Here is a 25202-nt window from a genome sequence, read left to right on the forward strand (position 1 = left end):
ATATTTCACCATTCTGTGTGTAATAATATCCCGTTTATGGTCACATTATACGCCCCAAGTGGCACCCCTTTTTGTTTTTGAAATAGAAAAAAAGAATTAAAACTGCAACAATTTTGTTTTCATAAAATTTAACAATAATTAGGATTACTTAATTTTAGTTATTCAAAAAGCTATTTGCATAGGGGCTGGGAGTTGAATGCCACAAAAGACTACATTTTAAAACTTTTTCTAGATCATCTAGATCAAGAGATTTATGTGAACATTTTAACTCCAAGCAGCTTGATAAAGTAGTGTTGTTTATTCAACATGCATCTACTGTACAAAAGCAATAATTTTTCAATTTCAAATAGTGAAAGAACACAAAAAAGTGATGTTGTCTGAATGTGTTTTTACTCCCCTTAATTCAGTTTCTTCTGAGCAAAAGCTGTCTTTATCTTTCTGATTTTATACTGTATTGTGAAAAAGATGTTCTAAGTATCATTTAATATTCCTATAACTAAAGAAAAGGTACAAAAAATTATCAAAATAAATTTTGATAATAACATGCATCATCATATATGTAAATTGCACTTCCTGGGAAAAAATCAGCAGATTGTCAAGACATAATAAAAACCACAATATTAATGTACAGTAGAGTATCAGTGTCTAAGTCTTTTTCTATTAAAACTGACAGACTGATAATATCTATGTTCAAGGGGAAAATATAAAACATAAAAGGCCCATTTTACATATATGCTTATTAAAGGGGGAATTTACTCAACAATACACGTAATAAGTGAAATCAAAACATCTGCATAACAAAAACAAGAATTACCCCATCATATCAGTTAAATAATACCTAATTATCACATAAATACTTTGTATCAAAAACATCTCTGATAGTCACTTTACATCAGCCATAATTGGAATGCTAATATCATGTGAATCTACATCATGGGTTTCTTAAAATGAGAGATCTCCAAACTAAGGGTACTATATAATTATTATCAAATGGGGAGGAAGGGGGAGGGTCCTCCCATACCATCACATACAGCTGTGCTAAGAGAATTGAGCAGATAATGTGATCTATATGTACCTTCTCTAAACCTGATCTCTAAAAAAATGTCTCTATATAAATACAATTCAATGTGTGTATAAATATATATATACTAGTATATTGCTATCCCTGGCCATTAAAAGTGTGCCTCAGCCTGGTACAAAAAGATATATATACATGTGCGCATATCGTACAGTGATCTTAATTCACTGTAGTAATTAACCCAATTATAATCTTTATTCCTGAGCACATTCACCATTCCCCCTATTTTATTTTTCTAAAATACACCAGTTTGTCTTGGATGAAAAACAAAAATAAGTAAACCAAAGACATGAAATAATACTTCTGAAGATATTTTTCAAAAAGTTTCAAAGGTACTGAACATGTGCAGGCTTTTACTAAAGCAACTCTGTCCAAAAAAAATCAGCAGTTATCAAAAACTATTTAAAAGTCATATAAGACACCATGTCATCTTAAGGCTTGTCTTCATTAAAGATATGTCCATCCATCCGGGTACATCACTATGGCTTATTGATTATAATAAGTAAAGATCATGGCTGATGGCATATTATTCTCTTTTTTTCTCCTGCATTCCCAATCCACCATACCCGTAACCCATCTAGTTCAACTAATTTTGTAGAGATAGAAACATGCAGTAACATGTTAGCTTTGGGGAGCTCAACTTAATATCAGAGGGGTCACAAAGGAAGATCAACCTAACTTCAGGGTAAGTGGAACTTGGATTTTTTTTATATCTAATGCAACCAAATGATTATCATCACTTAAAAACAGTCACTCTTAAGGCCTTACATACTGGCCATATTATATATCTTATCAAAATACACTAATCTAGCTGACAGTGTGTAAAAAATACATTTGTATTATCATGAACATACTAATAAAAGGCAAACCAACTTCAATATAATATGATTGAAGTGTAAATAAAGTTACAGAAAATATATATTTGAATTGGCTTTGCATTCAGTCTTGAATGCAGATTTTCTGTACATTATATTATCCTTTTTTAATAATCTAGTATTCTTGAGCTGTTTGGATTAACAAACATTCAACCATGATTTCTACAACCACATAAAAAATTAAACTTTAGCTGTGAACAATGCCGTGAATAGTGTGTGTGTGTGTGTGTGTGTGTTGGGGGGGGGGGGGTCTTAAATCATCCAATTTCTCTTTTGAATAACCAGGCGCATACCCATCTCATAAATCACCCAACCTCTTTTGAGCCACAGGAGCAATACGAAATAGAATTTAAAAAAATCTAAAAATCAAAATGCACAGAGAACTGTTTGGGTTTGTGCGCTAAGAAAATTGTACATGGCATTGGAAAAACTCATTGCTTGTTGTCCTTACACGTTTTTCTTCTTTTCCAGCAAAAAATAACACCTACGTAGTGGTCCATTTAATTAACCAAGTTATAAATTAAAAATTCTTACAAAATGCTTCATAAGTTTATCATCAATTTCACCAACTACAGTATATATTATTAGACAGCTTATCACAAATCTGCTATAGTTAACTTATCAGGCTTAAACAATAATCCTGCAAAAAATATTCAGCTATTATGAGAAAAATTTATAAATCCATGTTTTTGAATCTAACAGGCTTTCATGGCAGTTGTAGCAGGTCATTTTCTTTGTATATTTCTTGTACTACGTCATATATTGGTTCAGCTTCTTCGGTGACTTCGCTAAGTAGTCTCAACACCTCTTTGTACTCATGCTTGCACATCATTTCGATCAAATCTTTGTGACTCGGCAACGTGTACATCACAAATACCGCCATCTTTTGGACCAGCCATGGATGATAATTTGCCAAGGTTTCTCTATAAACCTCGGAGGCTATATGGGAAGTTTTCTCATCCTCGTCCGACTCTGCAAGGCGTTTCATAAACTTAATGATGAATTCTAATGCTCTGTGAAGCCTCAACAGTGTCCTTGACCCAGAAGGTCGTTGACCCCTGACCTTGACCTTTGTGATGTTGTTCTCCACTTCATATTGTATCATAGTTTGTACAGAACTGTATGGCTCTGGATTCAGAGACATATGATGCTCTAATATCTCGATCTTGTCTTGTAGATCATGTGCCACAAATGCAAATATTCTGCCAATCAGCTTGAAAAACCTGAAAGTAATAAAATATAAATAAATATATGTGTCTTCTACATATAATGTCGGGAAGTGGTACGTGTTTGTAGCCCGAGTTGTATATTTAACCAGTGTTTGCACCTGGGTATTATAACTGTATGTAAAGGTCGAGATCAATAAACTTTATAAATTTCCTGTTTAAATTCGTTTAAAATATTTAACCGATTAGATCTGTTTCATCTACTAATCGCATGTTTATTCGCCTTTTGTGTTAATTATTTACGTTTTGTTGCGGTTTAATTAGCCGTCCCGTGATTTGTGATGTGTCAACGTGACACTAACACCAGAACGCGCAGGCGGAAAGTCATACTACCGGTGACATAAATCTGTCACAAAAATTTAACTTCTTTTAACTTTAAGACCTACCTGCAGAGCTCGTGGTATGCTGTAAGGTATGACTTAAGAGATATTGTGTCATCGTCCTGTTTACAAGATTTGAGGGCTTCCAGTACAACTTCTAAGTCAAAGTCCTTCTTGTGCTCCGACATGTTTACTATTTTGATTGACCCTAAGGTTGCATAAGGCGCGCGTAAAGATGCAAAATGAATTTTCATTTTCATAATTCATATTTAATTTAAAAATAAAATAAGACAACATTACTGCAGAATATGACGAACTTAGGTGATGGACTAAGAATTTTTTTACTCAATATTATCTTTCAGGTTAATCAACAATTAATATTATACAATATTGTTGGCTTTTTACGTGCGGTTAAGCAACACTTTTGCACCCTGAGAGTCTATATACTAGTATAAACTCTTGTACTGTATTTTCATTGTTCCCATTTAGCGCTAGCATATTTGTCGGCTCGACATCGATTTGGAGCTTAAAATTAATTAAAATTTAAAATTATTGGTCATTACCAAAATCTAGTCATTTCTTCCTTGATCCATTTGTGACCTATCCTGAAAAAAGTAATTAGATAATTAATTAATGCATAATCGCCAAAATATTAATTATCATTTCTTCTTTGGCCCATTTCCCAGATATACAGTGCATTCAGCATCATCGCTGATGGATAGGACCAACACGGGCCACGGACTCCAACTATGTCGTCCCGCCATCGATTTTGAGCTTATATAGCAACAGTGTGGTTACATTAATTATAATTAAAGATTACTAGTCATTATCAGATATAATTAATTATTCTTGGCGGAGGTTGCACTCTTTCAGTACTTTTCAGTATGTGTAAAATTACATGTTCATGTTTTCTTTTCTTTTCTTTTTTTTTTTTTTTTCTATTTTTCTTCTTTTTAGATTAAATTAAATCTCTTAACTTTCCGTGTCTTTTTTCCTTTTTTTTTCATGCTACTTTTTATTTAACAGTTATGCTGTCTCTGACATTCAACCAGTCTTTTTCATATAACAGCCGATATAAGATTCACTTTTGTTGAGAAATAAATATGCTGTAGTCACCCAACAGCAACAAAATCAGTTGATGTATACTCAGGGTGAAGCGACATGTATAACGCGCGTATATTTTTTTCCTATATCCATATAGAATTACATGAATTTTCTGATAATTAAAATGAAATGTGGTTCATATTTTTGCTGCATATTACTAATTTTGAAAAGTATGCTATTAAAAAATTTGAAAAAAAAAATCAGATTTAAAGTTTATTTTACGCAGTCAGTTAAGATTAAAAATTTACTTGCGTTTAAGTATAGCTTTGTTTGTGTCATCTGAGGGAAAGTTGACTTGCACTTCAACCTCAGAAGTTGGGACCAAGGTTGGTTAACAATTTTTTTGATATCAAGTTTTATATTTTAAACATAAAACTTGCATTTTTAGTAATATTTTGCGAAATTCGGGTGGTAACAGAGTCTGAGACTTAAACTGGTGTTCATGGAACATGTAGGCCTTCAGTATGTAACATGTTATTGTTATAAAACTAAAAGTTATTCAAGTTTTAATGACACCATGTCCAGACGTGAGAAATAAAACTACATATTCCTGGGAGGACCCACAGAAGTTTTCACCCAGTCTGCTGTGTCTGTTATCTTTTTCCGTTACCAATTTCAGAAATGAGTCAAAAGTTGCCCCATTTCATTTTCACCCGCTAAATAGTGCCTTAGGTACATGAAATTTGTTACATGACAAGTAACATGAACACTGTTTAAATTTTGATGCTCCCCAGAATTTCCCAACCAGAGTAATATTCAAGTGAACTGTTCAAAGTAACAGAATTATGGGCCACAGATGCTTGCAATATGGGTAATATAAATTGATACAATGTATTTTCAAAGTGTATGCAATAGAACTGATAGCATTGGTACAGTGCTGGCTTGTAGTGCTGGCTAAAAGCAATGGTCAGCCTAGAATGCAAGTTCAACAGTTTTGACAGTTTTGATAAAGTGACTTTAAAAGTCACTTAATCACTGGTCCTAAAGGGCAAGCAGCCATTTTCAGGTGCCTCAGTCATTAATAAATAATACATCACCAATTTAGTTGTATAGATTAGAATAACATTGTCCAAAGTTCATATCTGTTCTTCCATCATGTGACAGGGTATGTATGTAGCAAGTACAAATAAGCTGTTATGATTTGTCATGTTTACACTGACAAACATGTCACAACTGTGTACATGTACGCACCAAGATCACATCAGTTCTTTGCCCCCCCCCCCCCCCCCAAAAAAAAAAAAAAAAAAAAAATTAGGACCTTGTATTATGTACATGGTACACTTGTTTAGGCAATGCTGCAAATGAAAAGCAGATATAATTATGATGCATTAGATGCTTAAAATTTTGAATCAAATTAGACTGTTACAAGCAGACCAGATTTGACCTATTGTTAATTTTATCCATTTATGTTGGCTGCTGATCAAACACCTGAACCAGTTCTAAGGTCGTTATAGGTCAACACACTTTGTACGTTGTCATATATGTACATCTTTACAGGTGCTTCCTAGCTGAAGACATGGAGAAGGTGCTGCTTGCACTCGGTCTGACAGCTGTATTAGCTGTGAGCTCCAGGTATAATCTCTTTATTTTCTTGAAATTATATGAGAAATTTTCACAGTGGATTTGATTAAAGTTTTCTGACGGAGTTGATCTAAATTTTTGTGATGGAGTTAGTTGGGCCTAATTTTTTTTATGATGGAGTTGAAGTAAATTTCTATGTTGTTTCGTGTGGTTTGCTTTCCTTAATTCTGAGAGGTACAGGGATGGTGAAATTGTTTTAAAGATTAAACATGGCAACAAGAAATGGAGGGGATGGAAGAGTTAACTAAATATATATATATATATGTAATCTTATGAAATCTTCTGTTATTTCAGCTCCCAGTACAAAATTGATAGGGTCACAGGTAGACAGCGGTTCAAGTAAGTAAATGATTTACTAACCAGGGGTTCAAATGTAGTCCTGTTCCTGGTCAGTTTGCGAGTGAAATTTTTTTAAGTTGAGCTTGAAGATGTAATTAATCAACGTGAATTTTTAAATTTAAAGTTTGCAAAGTGATTACAGATAGAACAGCATAGTAAAATAACAAGCGCAGCAAAATGGAACCAAGGCGGAATTTTTGTCCAACAAATATGTCTTACACAAGATCCCATGGTGAAAAAATTCTTTAATATTTTTATGATGTTAATTATCATTTTTCAGTGAGTGGAAAGCAAAACATGGAAAGTCGTACTTGTCTAATGTGGAAGAGGAGTCCAGATTTAAGATATATCTGGAAAATCTCGGGAAGATTTTACAGTTAAATGAAGAGTACAAGTAGGTCATTTTTGTTGGATTTTTAAAAAATTATTTCTAGTTCTTTGATATTCAGGTATTCAATTATTTTTAACTAATTATGTTCAAATGAAATAAGTTAAAGGGATAATAACTCTTCGTATGAGATCTATATTTCACAATAAAAACATTGTGAATAACTCACAGAAATATAATATATTCTGTTTTACCACAAAAATGGCAGTTATAGCTATTATTCTGATATCTGAGCTTGTCTTTAGACAACGTGACCTCCATTGATGGCTATACTCTGTTAAAATCTCTTAAGAGATTTTAACAAAAAACCAAACTTTTTAGAAAAAAACCAGGGACTAACTTTGAATGTAAAAATGGATTCATTAACCATTGGTAAGTATGGGAAAATTGTTGTTTACTCCAGGAAAATTCATTTTTTTGGCCGAAACGAAGAGTTATTATCCCTTTAACAATTTGTTTTAGACAGGTACTTGGAATTTTTTTTTTTTTTTTTTTTTTTTTTTTTTTAGGAATTAATAATCTCGTTACTTCATGTACTATTAAAGAAAATGTTAAGTAACTGAAAGCAAATCATATCATCTTCAAAATAACAGTGAATTTATTTTCATCTTTTTTTTTCTATTTTTTCCCAGAGGAAGAACTAAGTTTATTGATAATCACTTTGCCGACATATCAGAAAAAGAATTCCGCAAAACTGTTCTCATGCCAAAAAGAACTGCACCAAAATTCCACAGAGAAAGGTAGGAGCTGTCTGTGGTCTGGCCATTACTTGGCTTGCACTCTCTTCTTAACACTATGTCTACAATTATCGTCAAAGAAAGTCTCGTGTTAATCAAGTCGTGATGATCTCTCTCTCTCTCTCTCTCTCTCTCTCTCTCTCTCTCTCTCTCTCTCTCTCTCTCTCTCTCTCTCTCTCTCATCTTCTCCTATCATATCATATTGTATGTTATCGTATCGTATTTTATCCTGTTATATTCTTTTTCCAGATATTTAACCAGGGCTGTGAGAGATACACTACCAGTGCAGTTTAACTGGACAACGCAGGGAGTGGTCACTCCTGTCAAAGACCAGGGGGCAGCGGGCACCTGCTGGGCTTTCAGGTAACCTGTCATATTATTATTATTATTATTATCAATAATACAGTGTATTTACAACCAGTTATCTACTAGGGATCACTTTAGCAGATTTGTTGTTTGAGTGAATTAACCAAACCTTTATATGTGATAATATATGATGATAATAATAATAATAATGACTTATTTAAAATCAAAGCAACCTAAAGGTTGAATTCGATTTATTATTATAATTATTTTTATTATTATTTATAAAATAATAAAAGGTTAGACAATTAAAGGTTAGACAAATTTCTATTTGTTGCTATTTATACATCAATGGATAATGCATTGTTATTTTATTTAGCACAATATAAAGTGAATTACGATATTTCAGCACCATTGAAAATCTAGAAGGTCAGTGGGCCATGAAGGGCAAGCCTCTGACCAGTCTCTCTGTGGAGCAAGTAGTGGACTGTGACGGAACTGGGGACTCAGTATTGTAAGTACCTCGTATCATTCTTCTCTGCTATGATTCCTTGCTCCTGTCCTTTATGTTTTCAATTTTGTAAGTACTAACTGTAATTCTTTGATCCAGTCTGTTCTTCTAGATTTAATCTCTCCTGTTTGATATATTTTTAAATTTTGAATTGTCTTCAGTGTTTTAAATTACTGACTTGTGTTTTATTGTCATGTTCAGAGGACATGGAGACTGCGGAGTGTTTGGTGGCTGGCCATATCTTGCCTATCAGTACATCAAGAAAGCTGTAGGTTTTACAGAGTTTTACTTTTAAAACATTCACTAATGTTTTTATTTTAGAAAACCACGCAGATAAGAGGGTGAACAATTTGAAAGTTAATATAGAATATGTAATATTCCTCAAAGCACAGACTATATTTATTTATTTATTTAATTGTAATTTTTGCTGTTGAAGGTTTTTATTTAATTGCGGCAAACCACTTACTTGAATTTCTGTACTTTTATAATTGCACTTCACTTGGTGTGACCAAAAGTTCTGTTACACAAAATGCCCCAATACACAAACATATCAGGTTTGAATGTGTTAGATGTGATATTGTGCTGGGTGTGACAAATACAGATAATGCCAGACACGTTCAAGTATGGGTTTTACATTCAGGGTGGCATAGAGTCAGAGGAATCTTACCCATACTGTGCCGGAGGGGGTGGAGCCCCGGGGACATGTGAGGTGTGTCCACCCCCAGGGTATAACAACACCCTCTGTGGCCCCCCTGTATGGTTCTGTAACATGACTGTCAGTTGTGGCCACAAGTATAATCCAGCAAAGTTTGTACCAGGTCTGAAGGTGACTGACTGGAAGGCGATACCCGAGGTAATAATGAAGTCAATACATATAAATACTAGTTACAACATGAGTCGTCTACTGTTTGCGATTGGCGCTTTCAACAATAGTATGAAGGCACCAAAGTGTATAAAAATACAGGCAAGCCTGTATGCGAAATACAAGTGCAATTATCCTATCGTTCGAAGCACCAGTCATGGTATAATGAATATATATTCTCAGGAAGCGGGGGTATTTTAGAATCGGGTGTTTTCTTTACTTCAAATATAAAGATAAATTATTTGTATGATTGATTTTACAGGTCTACTAATTTTTTTTTTTTCAGTGAAGTAAACACTTCTCGTATCTTTCATTCCAGAATGAAACTATCATAGCTGAAGCCTTGATGTCAGTGGGACCTCTTTCCATAGCCCTGAATGCAGAAATGCTGCAGTTCTACCACTCCGGAGTCTTTAATCCTATTTTCTGTAGTCCTGAAAATCTTGATCATGGTAAGTCCAGTCTTATGCAGTTCCGGAGCCAATGTAGGCTTCTTCATTTTCAGATTTTCATACATGCCCGTACCTGATGTATTTGATAGAATCTAATGGCCTAAGAGGAGATGGCAGAAATCACTGCCAAACAGATGCAAGGATTCACAGATGAACAGAGACACTGATGGCGGAAAAACTTGATTCCTGACTTTTGTCACCAAAGTGCTGGGATGATTAATACACAGTCTCATGTCTCATCCCTGTCAAACAGTAACATGTAGTTTTAAAAGGGAATACTTGAACCATACATTTAGGGGCCTTGTTTAAGAAGTGGTAAAGATATCCCTTGATTAATGATCTTTATTTTATTTCAGCGGTGTTGCTGGTTGGATTTGGCACTCACAAGGGCTGGTTTGAGACAGAGGATTACTGGCTTGTGAAAAACTCCTGGGGACCAAAATGGGGAGAGAAAGGATATTTTAGAATTCTTCGCGGAAAAGGAAAATGCGGAGTGAACACACAAGTTACGACAGCAGTACTTGAATGATTTGCATATTGTGATACAAAAAGCAGGGGATCCAGGATTTTTTTTTTTTTTTGGGGGGGGGGGGGTGAAAGGGACAATGTTAAAAAAAAGATTTTTGCTCATTTTATAAATATTTTTTAATTGATAAGTGACAAAAACTATTTAACCATGATGTGCTGATCAGAGATGCAAAATTTTCTTGTTTTTTCTTTCTTTCTTTTCTTTTTTTGAATGTTTGTGTGTGCAGAGGGAGTGGGGAGATCACTGTGCCCCCCCCCTCCCCCCCAGATCAACATTGAAATACTAATACTGACAGTAATACAGAAGTGTTAGTGAATATCTGCACTGCAGTGCTATGATTTGATTACAACTGAAATAGTTCCATAGCAAGGGTAAACATTTCTGACAACAAAATACATGACCAATCTGAGACAATTATATCGGATAACCAGAAACATTATAGTTAAAATAAAGAATATGGTGCTAAATTTATTGATTTTATTTATTTTTTGAGAGAAAAATGCTTTTTGGGATAATGCCCAGTACTTGGTGTCCTGTTAATGACTATATGCCCTGAAAAATAGCACCAGTGATGCTACAATAAACTACTTCTTAAGTTTTAAGCACAACGACGCCTTTTCAGAACAATTTATTTCCATATTATTGTATATTTGATATATATTAATTGGCTGAATAAAGCTTTATCTAATTTAAACTCACTAAATTTTGTGCTTCTTTACACCAGCTAGCACACGGAGAGTATTTATGGCGGTAGTCGGCGCAATCTCCGTCTTCTTTGAACAATATTTTTAGATGTGTTCGCCAGCTTTTGCAAAAACCTCTTCAAACGAGTGGATGCCTTTGATGTTTACCTTTATGTTCGCTCGTGACTATTGGTTACATAAGCTTATATATTCATGAAGAAAATACGACCATTAAATGAAGGTTTTGAAGCTCCAGCAGCATGTCTAGTCTCTTAGTTGTGTTTCTTTGTTGGGTTCTTCGTGTTTCTCGGTTTGGGGGATTGTGCGCAAGTTTTTTTAGTGTTAGAGGGGTCCACGTACACATAAAAAATAAGCGCATTTCTAATATTTATATCTTTGAAAAAATTGAGAAAGATATTTTCAACAGCTGAAATTAAGACAACCAAAAGACGATGCGGGTCAGATCACAAACAAACGCAAAATGAGATTGCGTAAGCCCTAATCCCTTGACTAGTATTGAAATAGACCTACCGGAGGTATATATTCCAAAATGATGTGTGACTGGTTCTTAATATAAGCTCATGTTGTTAACTGAGCCCTGCTACATGATGAGATTTCTAGTCGTGTTAGTTTTTGTTGGAGTCACCAGAGTCGGCTGTTTTTCAACAGTCAGGAACAATCTTGGAGCTCAAAATGTGGAAGAAAGGTCTGCGCAGTTCACAAAGGATGATAAGGTGAGAGAAACATCTCTTCAGTTGTAGTTCCACCAATACAGGAATTAAGAAAGTGGTGCCCCTGTGGAATAAAAAAAAAAAAGATATCAACACACCCAAATCCATTTACTACATCTTTTGTATGCAGTATTTGCCTATTTATTTTGATATCCTACGTGAAGGCTACCATTACTCCAAGCGAACGTTGATTCAATAGTTCTTTGGTTGGTTTTCTTGTCAGGGTGACAAACGCCATTTTTACCGATACCTTGACGTTAATCAAAATGGCATACTGGAAAGAAGAGAGTATATCGACTTGGTAATCCAGAGAGCAAAACGCCACTTAGACGCCGAGAGACAATCTGAACTAGACGATATCATGAATGAAGCTTGGTTGGATTTCTTGTCCAACGAAGGAGATAACTATCCTGAGTCGGTCAAACTAAACCCGGGCGATACAGAAGAACACCTTACACCTAGAAAACGTCGGCAACATAGAATTTTCATAAGAGCCCTTTTCTCTATTTTTGACTCTGGCGCAGACGAGAAGTTGGACAACCAAGAGCTGGTGCGTTTCTTTGAAGTTTTCCAAGTACCGGCGGCTAAACTTGGTCTGTCCTTTGACCACATTGACACAAACCAAAACGGCGCGATTGACAAGAGCGAGTTTCTTGAATTGGCGGATTATGCAAGTTTTCTGGGGTGTTGGAAGCAATCCGGGCTTTCAACGTGTAAACATAGAAAATAAGTACATTTGCAAAGTTTGTATCTCTGAAAAAAACGAGAAAGATATTTTCAACATTTGAAATTAAAATATCCAAACTATGAGGTTATAAAATGACGAGATATTGGATGCTTCGCCAGCTAGGTGGTTCAATTCACTATTACTGACATTAATTTCTACTAATTACTACTATCAAAGTCAGCTATTTTTCAACAACAGGTTATCACGGTATCATTTATTCAGAAATAAGGCAACCAGCACTCTCTAACCACAGACTGTCCATGTAACATAAAATCTCAATGGCAATCTTGTACTCAACTTAACTTGCTGTCTACTAGGGGTGTGTGGGAGTAGCACATTATTATCTACACGTAAATTATTTTCATGGAGACGCAGGCGTGTGTATGAGACCATTCCCAGACCCTATCGCACTAACTTTGGATCGAACTATCTCCAAGGGGATTCTCGATTAATTGCAATTAACTTAAGCGGCTTAGATGTCTGTCACGCCTACTGAAGCTAATAGGGGGCAATTAGCTATCATTTAGCAGCTTTAGTAGGCGTCCCAGACATCTAAGCCACTTAAGCTGAAAGCAATTTAGCGAGAAACCCCGTGGAGATAGACTGATCCTGTTAGAACGATCTAGGTATGGGAAGCCAGTCTATCAACACGTATATAACGAAAAGTCATTGAAATGATTCTGTCACGCACGAATCCAGATAAATGCTTTGATTTTGGTTTTGGTCAGTAATAAAATGATTTTTTCTCTAGATAAACAGTTACGCGTATCTTGTCGTTCCCTACGCACAACTTAAGTCTTTTAGGTTGATAGTTTGAAATAATAAGTGCCAAATTTTGAATCCTGAGAAGCCTTGATGTGAAATTCTATCATACATGGTGAGCCAGTCTTTAAATATTTAAAAGAAAAAGCAAAAGCTATTTGCAAGATGTAGGACTTTATAAAGGGCCACCATTTCGTAAATCTAAATATTTCTGTCAAAATCCAGGCATATTACACATGAAAAAAAAAACGATCTTCGGTACAAATGTTTCTGTTACAAAACAAGTGTCTAGTTGTGTCCAACTTTATGCAGGCACTAATTAATTATTGATATCATTATTTTGGAAACCATAATAAATTATGTTGTAGGTGTTTTAGGTAAAAAGGGATCCTACGGTGGGGTTACTGTAAGCCTTTCTTGACGATCTGCATTTAATCCTTTTAAAGAGGTACGCGAGAAGACCACGAAGGAGAGTTTTACAGCAGGACAAACGCATCACAGCATTTTCAAAAAACAATATTTAACAATAATAAATATTTAATTTCAAAGCTACGAAGTGTTTATGGGCGTATTCCCATAGACTTTAGATCGATCTAGATTACTGTCAGATAATCCGGCTTAAATGTCCGTCCCGCCTACTACAAGCTGTAAGGGGGTAATTAACTTTCGTACCCGCTCGGCTGACAGCTATTTAGTGTGAACCCCCAGGGAGTTAGGTCGAGCTAGTTGGATCGATCTAATCTCTGGGAATGGGGTCTATAGTATGTGGTCGTAATGCTGGTGGCTGGCTTCCGCGAATCCCGTGATTATCTGTGAGATTGGCCTATATATATCCCAACATGATATGTGACTGGTTCATCAGCTCATGTTGTTCACTGAACCCTGCTACATGATGAGATTTCTAGTCGTGTTAGTTTTTGTTGAAGTCATCAGAGTCGGCTGTTTTTCAACAGTCAGGAACAATCTTGGAGCTCAAAATGTGGAAGAAAGGTCTGCGCAGTTCACAAAGGATGATAAGGTGAGAGAATCATCTCTTCAGTTGTAGTTCCGCCAATATGCAAATTTAAAAAGTGATGTTCTAGTCGGATTGAAAAAAAAAAAAGGTATCAACTCACCTAAACCCCTTTACTTCATCTTTTGTAAGCAATAGACATTAACAGTTTTTTTCCTGTTTATTCTGATATTCCACGTGAAGGGTAGGCCTACCATTATTCCAAGGGAACAGTGATTTACTATTTCCGTAGGTCTTTTGACTGGTTTTCTTTTCAGGGTGACAAACGCCATTTTTACCGATACCTGGACGTTAATCAAGATGGCATACTGGAAAGAAAAGAGTACATCGACTTTGTAATCCAGAGAGCAAAACTCCACTTAGACGCCGAGAGACAATCTGAACTAGACGATATCATGAATGAAGCTTGGTTGGATTTCTTGTCCAACGAAGGAAATAGCTTTCCTGAGTCGGTCAAACTAAACCCGGGCGATACAGAAGAACACCTTACACCTAGAAAACGTCGACAACATAGAATTTTCATCAGAGCGCTTTTCGTTATTTTTGACTCTGACGCAGACGAGAAGTTGGACAACCAAGAGCTGGTGCGTTTCTTTGAAGTTTTCCAAGTCCCAGTGGCTGAACTTGGTCTGTCCTTTGACCACATTGACACAAACCAAAACGGCGGGATTGACAAGAGCGAGTTTCTTGAACTGGCGGATTATGCCAGTTTTCTGGGGTGCGGCAGGCGTGGCGGCGTTCTTTAAGTATCGTTATCGATCAACAAAGGAACATGCTATAGAAGGTTTTGTAAACTTGCTGATCTATCTTAACTTCTACAGAAATCACTTCAAAATAAAGTCTATGGATAAAAAAGATTTTCTGTCATTTCTTTCTGTGCAGTTCACCCGTTCCTCGTTTTTTCCCGTTCTTTTGTTGGTTTAGTGGATTTTTATCAAAAGATTTGAATTTTAAATTTCAAATCAGAGTTTTTTTACCGGCCTCCTCTTTATAAAATGCTTTGCTGAGTAAGAGTAGTTTTGAATCAATGGAGCACCTTTCTTTTTATTATTACTATTATTATTATTATTTGCCTGAAAGCGAAAAGGGGCCGTATGCCTAAAAGTGATGAGCGCGTCAAGGGGCACAAAATAAACATTGTCGGACTAAATTATTGAACCGAAAACGGAGTGACAGAGATATATCACTACAAATTACCATTTATCAGAGCAGACTATTTTTCATAAGTAGCTTAGTAAGGTTGCCTTCACAATGAATCTATCACTCTTCACAGCGCCTCAAGCGGAATGCAACCAGATGGTAGAAATAATTTTCACCGCGGTGAAAATTCCATAAAATAAAACTTAAATGAAAATAAAAAAAAGTTAATATGATACTAACAAAACTCCGTAAGATGGTGATGCTGAATACAGAAAAGCTGGTGATTATGCGGTTTTTATTTTTATTTATTTATTTATTTATTTTTGGAAACAAGGAAGAGGCGTGTAAATCTGTTATTATGATCGCAAAAATGCATTAGTTTCACTGTTGCATATATGACGTCTCATAAATCCATTGCCACCTGACTAAAACAAGTATATGAATGTCATAGAATTTCGTGCAGCATAAAAGGCACACTATTTAGCAAAACTTTATTGAGACATATGGTCGTTCGTCGAGGGATCGATTTTTCTGCTAAATTACAAGAGATAACTAAGACCCCATTCCCAACTAGATCGACCTAACTCCCTTGGGGTTCACGCTAAATAGCTGTCAGCAGAGCGGGCACGAAAGTTAATTACCCCCTTACAGCTTGTAGTAGGCGGGACGGACATTTAAGCCGGATTACCTGACAGTAACCTAGTGAGACTCCCCACGGGGATAGATCGATCTAAAATCTATGGGAATGCACTCTTAGGGGACAGTTTTGTGTTATGTTTTCCACAGCAAACCACATTTACTGGTATACCGGTATAACATTTCCTATGCTGGCAGTATCACAGGTGACCATACCACCGATAAAGAAGTTTTTATGTCACCTCTCCATGATGAGATATGAAAACGGTCCATTTTTAAATCTGTGTGTGTGTGTGTGTGTGTGTGTGTGTAATTGCTCTTCGAACCTGAATACAATACGGATAATAAAAGACCGGATATCAGTGCCAATGTTTCGGAAACAAAACGTGTGTCTAGTTTTGTCGAGCGTTGCTTTATGCAGGCAGCAATAATTTATATCATTATGTTTCGATAGGTATTATATTTTTGTTGTAAGCGTTTTAGGTAAAACTTACCCTTCTTAAGAACTTTCTTGATGGGCAATGGCAATAAAATGTTGGAGAGATGTTGGCACTTTTTGTCAATTCCGTTGATAGGCTGGTGGTTTGCTTCCGCGATTCCCGTGACATTTTGTGAAATAGTTCGATATATACCAATAGACAGCGTGGCCAGTTCATTACCTCAAGTTGCAGCATGATCGGTTCGCTAGTGTGGTTCGCCTTTGTTGCACTCCTCAGTGTGGACTGTAACTTAACACTGGGTTACAAACCTGGCGCTCACGATGCCAAAGATAAATCGTCGACGTTTATAAAGACTGGTGAGGTACGTAAGAGGCACATCCCTTCACTGGTTGTTTTCTCAATATGTTAATTTGTAAAATGTTGGCTGATTTGCATCGGGAAATTGTGGAAAATTCAGTGACCGTGCTTTCTACACATCAAACGGCCAGTTGCGTATTCCACCGACTTACGGGTAATATGAATTAGGAAATGGATCGTTTGGGCGTGTAAGTTACAGTTATACAACATTTTTTGTGGAAAGATTCTGTGAAAAATCATGTATTATATATGTTAAGTATTGGAAATGTACTAAACTGTGCTTTGTTCAAAGTGTGTTCAGGCAAACAAAGGAGTTTTATGGAGAAATTAATGCATTTATACAAAGCTTTAACAAGTAAAATTGTCCAACCTGAATACTAATTGATTCTCTAAGTCATTTACCTGATCTTCCTCATAGGGCCACGGGGGCCATTTTGTCAGGTACCTGGACGTTGATCAAAATGACATACTGGAAAGACGAGAGTACATCGAGTTGATAATCCAGAGAGCAAAACGCCACTTAGACACCGAGAGACAATCTGAACTAGACGATATCATGAATGAAGCTTGGCTGGATTTCTGGTCCAACGAAGGAAATAACTATCCTGAGTCGGTCAAACTAAACCCGGGGGATACAGCAGATAATCTTACGCCTAGAAAACGAAGACAACATAGAATTTTCATAAGAGCAATATTTAATATATTTGACACTGATTTCAACGAGAAAATGGACAACCAAGAACTGACGCAATTCTTTGATGTTTTCGCGGCCAAGCTTGGTCTGTCGTTTGAACAAATTGACACTAACAAAAATGGCGGTATTGACAAGGGTGAGTTCCTCCATTTGGCTGATGATGCAAGTTTTCTTGGTTGCGGCGGTAGCTGAGTCATCGATACCTTCCCGGTTTGATATACGTTAATATATATAAATCGTCAGCGAACGGACCCCACTCCCCTAAATATCCAGATATTATTAATTCCAAATGAATTTCATTGAAATAGTTTTCATCAACGTTCCATCTTATCTTATACAGACAAAACTTCAAAATAAAGTTGTTTTAAGCAGATGATATGGATTTTTGCTATCTTTCATTCCTAACTTGTTGAGTGAACTCATAATAAAACTCAAGAGATAATAAACGCAGTCAATAGTCACTTAGGAAAATGGGCAACCAAGAACTAACAAAATTATTTGATGTTTTATTTATTTATGTATATATTTATTTGTTTATTTATTCATCTCTCATTTTACTGACTCAGCTATTCAGTCCAGCAACTCTGAGTTTAGCAATGACATCTCTTTTGCGGAACACGTAAAGGGTTAGAATTTACAAGCACCTATATATGTAATGCTTTCAATAAACCGTCATAATTGCATTGTGCAAAATCCATCACTTTAGTCTGTATGTAAAGAAAACAGCATGTAAACAAGTTGGCTCATTGTGAGGGTATGCAGCAACATTTATTTAATTTTCTTCGTCATATTTTGAAAAAGGTATCTCTAGCGTCGTTGTTCACCTTTATATTCCTTCATGTCGATTGGCTAGATGCTTATACAGAGGCTTATATGTAATCGTTTAGTGAAGTCCTCACAAAGACTTGCAAAATGTCTAGTTCCATGGTCGTTTGTTTCATTGTGGGTCTTATCGGAGTTGCCCTTCTCTCATCAGTTAGTAGCAGCCAAGGTGTGGAAGAAAGATCTCTACGGCTTATACATGTAAGTACTGATAAATGAAGGGGCACTGATCAATTTTACTTTCAATTTTGAAAAGTGCTGGTTGTTTCCGAATGGATACATTTTTGAGAAAATTTCTGTGGTCGGAAACTTTATGCATAAATTACATGGTTATTTTCTTTCAATACTTATGTTTCAGATTTCATATTTTCAGTTTTCTTTGAGTTTAGACCGAGAACATAGTCGGTTCATGTTTATAGTTCGTTGTCAAACCTTAAGACACGTTGTTTCTCTTAGTCCTTTATCTGCGTTTCATTTTAGGGTCACAAGCCTCATTTCTACCGATACTTGGACGTTAATCAAGATGACACACTTGAAAGAAAAGAGTACATCGACTTGGTAATCCAGAGAGCAAAACGCCACTTAGACGCCGAGAGACAATCTGAACTAGAAGATATCATGACTGGAGCGTGGCAAGATTTCTGGTCTAACGAAGGAAATAACTATCCTGAGTCCGTCAAACTAAACCCGGGGGATACAGAAGAATACCTTACACCAAGAAAATGTCGGCAACATAGAATTTTTATAACAGCAATATTTTATATATTTGACACTGATTTCACCGAGAAAATGGACAACCAAGAACTGACGCAATTCTTCGATGTTTTCAGAGTCCCCGCGGCCAAGCTGGGGCTGTCATTTGAACAAATTGACACTAACAAAAATGGTGGTGTCGACAAGGGCGAGTTCCTCGAATTGGCTGATGATGCAAGTTTTCTTGGTTGCGGCGGTTACCGCACTGGTTTGATATATTCAAATACATGTAAATCGTAAGCAAACGGGCCCCACCCCCTAAATATTCAGATATTATGAATTCCCAATGAATTTCAATGAAATTAATGTTGGACAAATAGTTTTCATCAACGTACCATCTTATCTTATACAGAAAAGACTCCAAAATAAAGTCGTTTTAAGCAGATGATATGGATTTTTGTCATCTTTCATGATATTCCTTCTTTTATTCCGAACTTGTTGAGTTTTGCCCAAAGCCATTATTACTTCACCTTTTCCCTCTTTTCCCGAAAATTTGTCACAAATTCAAATGTGAGAGATCTGGAGGCGTACGTTTAAAGACAGAAAGGAAAATGAGTTAGTTCATTTAGTCAATTATTTAACAATTTAAAAGACCTTGAAAATGGTATTTAATTGTCTGTTGAATGCGTGAAAGGTTAGAATTTACACAAACACCCCCTTATGCAACAGTTTTAAAGAACCAGCATGATCACATTAAACAAAATTTATCAGAGCACTTTTCGTCATTTTACCTTCGGTTTATTGGTTTATTGGGTTTTGTTATGAAAAGATTTGAATTTCAAAATTCAAATCGAAGTTTTTACCGGCCTCCTCTATATTAGGTGCTTTGCTACAGGAACGGCAGACACAAACTGAATTATTTTAAATAATAATAATAATGTAAGGATGATAATTTTCACCAAACTCCTTTCCCCTTAGAGGGTTGGAGGGGGAGGGGACATTTTTAGACGATTGAGCTCATTGTATACTTTGCTTGCTGTTTCATTTGTGAGGAATCTCTTAAGAAGCTTAACACGCAATTTGTTAATTTTAGCAACAACGGAGTCGAAATTAAGAGAAGAACAAACCGGTCCTGGGTCACTTTTTATTATCAAAACATGCGTAAATACGCAAAACTTGGATGCAAATAAGTTCTCACATTTAATGAAAGGGGGATGACAAGTTTTTCGCTAATAAAGGGCTTTAGGAACCACATTTGTCCTCAAAAGAGTGAAATTAGAATTTTCAAATACCTGCATATGTTATGTAATGCTTTCAATAAACCATCCTAATTGCATTGTACAAAATCCATCACTTTAGACTGTGTGTAAAGAAAACAGCATGTAAACAAGTTGGCTCATTGTGAGGGTAGGCAGCAACATCTATTTCATTTGGTTCGTCATTTTTTGTAAAAAGATATCTCTAGCGTCGTTGTTTACCTTTATATTCCTTCATGTCGATTGGCTAGATGCTTATACAGAAGAGGCTTATTTATTATCGTGTAGTGAAGTCCTCACAAAGACTTGCAAAATGTCTGGTTCCATGGTCGTTTGTTTCATTGTGGGTTTTATCGGAGTTGCCCTTCTCTCACCAGTTAGTAGCAGCCAAGGTCTGGAAGAAATATCTCGGGGGCTTATACATGTAAGTACTGATAAATGAAGGGGCACTGATCAATTTACAATTTTACTTTCAATTTTGAAAAGTGGTGGTTGTTTCCCAATGGATACATTTTTTAGATTTCTGTGGTCGTTTTCGACCTGCTCAAACCACTTTACTACCGCATTTGTATACGATCGTTGTTGGCTACTCTACCTTTTGGGATGTTTATGCTGATATTGTACGTGGAGGTTACCACTATCCAATGAACAGATTGGTTCTTTACACTGGACTTCAAAAGCGCACTCCCTACACCCCGTTTAATATATACATGTAGCCCCCGTGTTTGCTTAAAGGTATCCTATATGTTTTTTCCAGCCAAATCGAATTTTCCTCGAGAAAAAAGGATTTTCTCCATCTCAACAATTATCGTCAACATGTCGTGCACTTGGGCCGTATTCCCAGAGCTTTTAGATCGATCTATCCCCGCGGGGAGTCTCCCTAGATTAATGTCAGATAATCCGGCTTAAATGTCCGTCCCGCCTACTACAAGCTGTAAGTGGGTAATTAACTTTCGTGCCCGCTCGGCTGACAGCTATTTAGCGTGAACCTCCAGGGAGTTAGGTCGATCTAAAGTAGATCGATCTAATCTCTGGGAATGGGGTCTTGGATTCATTGTTTTCTACCACCTCCTGACTTTTAAATGAGTTGTGTTTCTTTGAGAACACCGTCCAAGGGTATTTCAAAAGGAAATGTAGGGATTTATCGTGTTTAAAGGAAAAGTAGCTTTATCGGGAACTTAGACCTTAAAATATGCCTTTGATGGTACATTTTCAAAAGCAGTATAGTATATATCATAATTAGGGTTCATTTCCGTCCACAGCTATGAAGATTAATACATAAAATAAGTAAAACCCACAACACCTGAAAGTTGAAACTTTATGCATGAATTACATTGATATATTCTTTCAATAGTTATGTTTAAGATTTCATATTTTCAGCTTTCTTTAAGTTTAGACCGAGAACATACGCGGTACATGTTTCATGTTAGTTGTCAAACCTTAAGACACGTTGTTTCTCTTAGTCCTTCATCTGGGTTTCTTTTTAGGAACACAAGCGTCATTTCAGCCAATACCTGGATGTTGATCAAAATGACATACTGGAAAGAAAAGAGTACATCGACTTAGTTGTCCAGAGAGCAAAACGCCACTTAGACACCGAGAGACAATCTGAACTAGACGATATCATGACTGAAGCATGGCTAGATTTCTGGTCCAACGGAGGAAATAACTATCCTGAGTCGGTCAAAATTAACCCAGGGGATACAGCAGATAATCTTACGCCTAGAAAACGTCGGCAACATAGAATTTTCATCAGAGCAATATTTAATATATTTGACACCGATTTCAACGAGAAAATGGACAACCAAGAACTGACGCAATTCTTTGATGTTTTCAGAGTCCCCGCGGCCAAGCTTGGTCTGTCGTTTGAACAAATTGACAATAACAAAAATGGGGGTGTTGACAAGGGCGAGTTCCTCCATTTGGCTGATGATGCAAGTTTTCTTGGTTGCTACAGTGGCTGAGTTATTGTTACAGCGCTGGTTTGATATACATTAATATATGAAAATCGTCAGCGAACGGACCCCATCCCCCTAAATATCCAGATATTAGGAATTCCAAATGAATTTCATTGAAATTAATGATGGACAAAAAGTTTTCATCAACGTTCTATCTTATCTTATACAGACAAAACTTCAAAATAAAGTCGTTTTAAGCAGATGATATGGATTTTTGTCGTCTTTCATGATATTCCTTCTTTTATTCCTAACTTGTTGAGTTTTGCCCAAAGCCATTATTTGTTAATTTAAGCAACAACGGAGTCGAAATTAAGAGAAGAACAGCGCGGCTCTGAGTCACTTTTTATGATCAAAATATGCTAAAATACGCAAAACTTCGATGCAAACAAGTTCATTTGCGCACATTTAATGAAAGAGCGATGACAAGCAGGCCCGTAGCCAGCAGTTTCAAAAGAGGGGTTCTTTTTCCCAACAAGTGGATCTTTTACAATGAAACCTTGGTGCCCCTAGATCAAATTTTACCTGAAATGGACCTTTTCCTGACAAAAAGGGCGGTTCTTTCAAACCCCCCCCCCCCCCCCCTCCTCCGGCTACGGGCCTGACAAGTATTTCACTAATTAGGGGTTTAGGTATCACATTTGTCCTCAAAAAAGTTAGAATTTAAGTTAGGATTTAAAAATGCCTGCATATGTAATGCTTTCAATTAACCATCCTAATTGCATTGTACAAAATTCATCACTTTAGACTGTGTGTAAAGAAAACAGCATGTAAACAAGTTGGCTCATTGTGCGGGTATGCAGCAACATCTATTTAATTTGGTTCTTCATATTTTGAAAAAAGATATCTCTAGCGTCGTTGTTTACGTTTATATTCCTTCATGTTGATTGGCTAGATGCTTATACATAACAGTCTTATATATAATCATTTAGTGAAGTCCTCACAAAGACTTGCAAAATGTCTGGTTCCATGGTCGTTTGTTTCGTTGTGGGTCTCATCGGAGTTGCCCTTCTGTCATCAGTTAGTAGCAGCCAAAGTGTGGAAGAAAGGTCTTGGGGGTATAAACATGTAAGTACTGATAAGCGAAGGGGCACTGATCAATTTACAACGTGCAATTTTGTAAAGTAGTGGTTGTTTCCCAATGGATACATTTTTGAGACAATTTCTGTGGTCGTTTTAGACCTGCCCAAACCCCTTTATCATACTACCGCATTTGTATACGATGGTTGTTGGCCACTCTACCTTTTGGGATGTTTATGCTGATATTGTACGTGGAGGTTACCACTATCCAATGAACAGATTGGTTCTTTACACTGGGCATTAAAAACGCACTCCCTACACCCCGTTTATATAGGCCCCGTGTATGCTTAAAGGTATCCTATATGGGGTTTTCCAGCCAAATGTTCCTCGAGAAAAAAAGATTTGCTCCATCTCAACAATTATCGTCAACACGTCGTGCACTTGGATTCGATGTTTTCTATCAAATCCTATTAAAAGACTTGGTTTTAAATGAGTTGTGTTTCTTTGAGAACACCGTAGGCCTACAATGGTATTTCAAAAGGAAATGTGGAGATCAGACACTTTCATTTGAGGGGATTTTTTTTTTTTTTAAAGGATAAGTAGCTTTATGGGGAACTTACGTCTTAATATATATCTTTAGGGAACATTTTCAAAAGCAGAATAGTGTATATTATAATTAGGCTCCATTTCCGACCACAGCTATGAAGATTAATATATAAAATTTGTAAAAAGCACAACACTTGGAACTTAATGCAGAATTTACATGGTTTGGACCCTTATTATTTTCTTTCAATAGTTATGTTTAAGATTTCATATTTTCAGTTTTCTTTAAGGTTAGACGGAGAATATGGGCGGTACATGTTTAATGTTAGTTGTCAAACCCTAAGACACGTTGTTTCTCTTAGTCCTTTATCCGGGTTTCTTTTTAGGATCACAAGCGTCATTTCTACTGGTACTTGGACGTTAATCAAGATGGCATACTTGAAAGACGAGAATATATTAACTTGGTAATCCAGAGAGCAGAGCACCACTTAGACGCCGAGAGACAATCTGAACTAGAAGATATCATGAATGAAGCTTGGCTGGATTTCTTGTCCAGCGAAGGAAATAACTATCCCGAGTCGGTCAAACTAAACCCAGAGGATACAGAAGAATACCTTACACCAAGAAAATGTCGGCAACATAGAATTTTTATAACAGCAATATTTTATATATTTGACACTGATTTCACCGAGAAAATGGACAACCAAGAACTGAGGCAATTCTTCGATGTTTTCAGAGTCCCCGCGGACAAGCTTGCTCTGTCATTTGAACAAATTGACACTAACAAAACTGGTGGTGTTGACAAGGGCGAGTTCCTCGATTTTGCTGATGATGCAAGTTTTCTTGGTTGCGGCGGTTTCCGCACTGGTTTGATATATTCAAATACATGTAAATCGTAAGCGAACGGGCCCCACCCCCTAAATATTCAGATATTATGAATTCCAAATGAATTTCAATGAAATTAATGATGGACAAAAGTTTCATCAACGTTTTATCTTATCTTATACAGACAAGGCTCCAAAATAAAGTCGTTTTAAGCAGATGATGTGGATTTTTGTCATCTTTCATGATATTCCATCTTTTATTCCTAACTTGTTGAGTTTTGCCCAAAGCCATTATTACTTCACCTTTTCCCTCTTTTCCCGAAAATTTGTCACAAATCCAAATGTGAGAAATCTGGAGGCGTACGTTTAAAGACAGAAAGGAAAATGAGTTAGTTCATTTAGTCAATTATTTAACAATTTAAAAGACCTTGAAAATGGTATTTAATTGTCTGTTGAATGCGTGAAAGGTTAGAATTTACACAAACACCCCCTTATGCAACAGTTTTAAAGAACCAGCATGATCACATTAAACAAAATTTATCAGAGCACTTTTCGTCATTTTACCTTCGGTTTATTGGTTTATTGGGTTTTGTTATGAAAAG

The 25202-nt window shown here is 36.2% G+C and overlaps 5 protein-coding genes across 5 annotated transcripts in view; 3 read left to right on the forward strand and 2 right to left on the reverse strand.

Annotated features, from left to right (window-relative positions):
* LOC106155781 (uncharacterized) overlaps positions 1–25202 on the reverse strand; it is a 197920-nt gene that overhangs the window by 139086 nt on the left and 33632 nt on the right. The gene's annotated exons all lie outside the window — the stretch shown is intronic.
* Positions 280–4226, reverse strand: LOC106161532 (ceramide-1-phosphate transfer protein). The gene is made up of 3 exons (XM_013538521.3): positions 4063–4226; positions 3566–3707; positions 280–3176 (listed from the first exon to the last, which is right to left on the reverse strand). Exons 2-3 carry the CDS (start codon positions 3685–3687, stop codon positions 2660–2662), a joined length of 639 nt encoding a protein of 212 aa, XP_013393975.2. The 5' UTR covers positions 3688–3707; positions 4063–4226; the 3' UTR covers positions 280–2659.
* Positions 4756–10999, forward strand: LOC106161533 (cysteine proteinase 1). The gene is made up of 11 exons (XM_013538523.2): positions 4756–4929; positions 6101–6175; positions 6479–6523; positions 6804–6917; positions 7544–7651; positions 7898–8011; positions 8361–8465; positions 8664–8730; positions 9103–9315; positions 9644–9776; positions 10133–10999. The coding sequence occupies exons 2-11, from the start codon at positions 6120–6122 to the stop codon at positions 10303–10305; spliced, it is 1128 nt and encodes a 375-aa protein (XP_013393977.2). The 5' UTR covers positions 4756–4929; positions 6101–6119; the 3' UTR covers positions 10306–10999.
* On the forward strand, positions 11535–12693 carry LOC106161534 (uncharacterized). Its single transcript, XM_013538525.2, has 2 exons — positions 11535–11722; positions 11943–12693. The coding sequence occupies exons 1-2, from the start codon at positions 11570–11572 to the stop codon at positions 12447–12449; spliced, it is 660 nt and encodes a 219-aa protein (XP_013393979.2). The 5' UTR covers positions 11535–11569; the 3' UTR covers positions 12450–12693.
* On the forward strand, positions 14028–15077 carry LOC106161535 (uncharacterized). Its single transcript, XM_013538526.2, has 2 exons — positions 14028–14226; positions 14478–15077. The coding sequence occupies exons 1-2, from the start codon at positions 14074–14076 to the stop codon at positions 14964–14966; spliced, it is 642 nt and encodes a 213-aa protein (XP_013393980.1). The 5' UTR covers positions 14028–14073; the 3' UTR covers positions 14967–15077.

This window comes from Lingula anatina, chromosome 9 (genome assembly GCF_051362555.1).
Source record: "Lingula anatina isolate TDL-2025a chromosome 9, LinAna3.0, whole genome shotgun sequence".
Lineage (NCBI taxonomy): Eukaryota > Metazoa > Brachiopoda > Lingulata > Lingulida > Lingulidae > Lingula > Lingula anatina.

Coding starts and splice junctions, on each gene's coding strand:
- LOC106161535 (XM_013538526.2), top strand. CDS start 14,074: ATGTTGTTCACTGAACCCTGCTACATGATGAGATTTCTAGTCGTGTTA. Junction 14,227..14,477: donor AGTTCACAAAGGATGATAAG/GTGAGAGAATCA, acceptor TTTTCTTTTCAG/GGTGACAAACGCCATTTTTA.
- LOC106161532 (XM_013538521.3), bottom strand. CDS start 3,687: ATGTCGGAGCACAAGAAGGACTTTGACTTAGAAGTTGTACTGGAAGCC. Junction 3,177..3,565: donor GCATACCACGAGCTCTGCAG/GTAGGTCTTAAA, acceptor TATTACTTTCAG/GTTTTTCAAGCTGATTGGCA.
- LOC106161533 (XM_013538523.2), top strand. CDS start 6,120: ATGGAGAAGGTGCTGCTTGCACTCGGTCTGACAGCTGTATTAGCTGTG. Junction 7,652..7,897: donor CCAAAATTCCACAGAGAAAG/GTAGGAGCTGTC, acceptor TTCTTTTTCCAG/ATATTTAACCAGGGCTGTGA. Junction 8,012..8,360: donor GGCACCTGCTGGGCTTTCAG/GTAACCTGTCAT, acceptor ACGATATTTCAG/CACCATTGAAAATCTAGAAG.
- LOC106161534 (XM_013538525.2), top strand. CDS start 11,570: ATGTTGTTAACTGAGCCCTGCTACATGATGAGATTTCTAGTCGTGTTA. Junction 11,723..11,942: donor AGTTCACAAAGGATGATAAG/GTGAGAGAAACA, acceptor TTTTCTTGTCAG/GGTGACAAACGCCATTTTTA.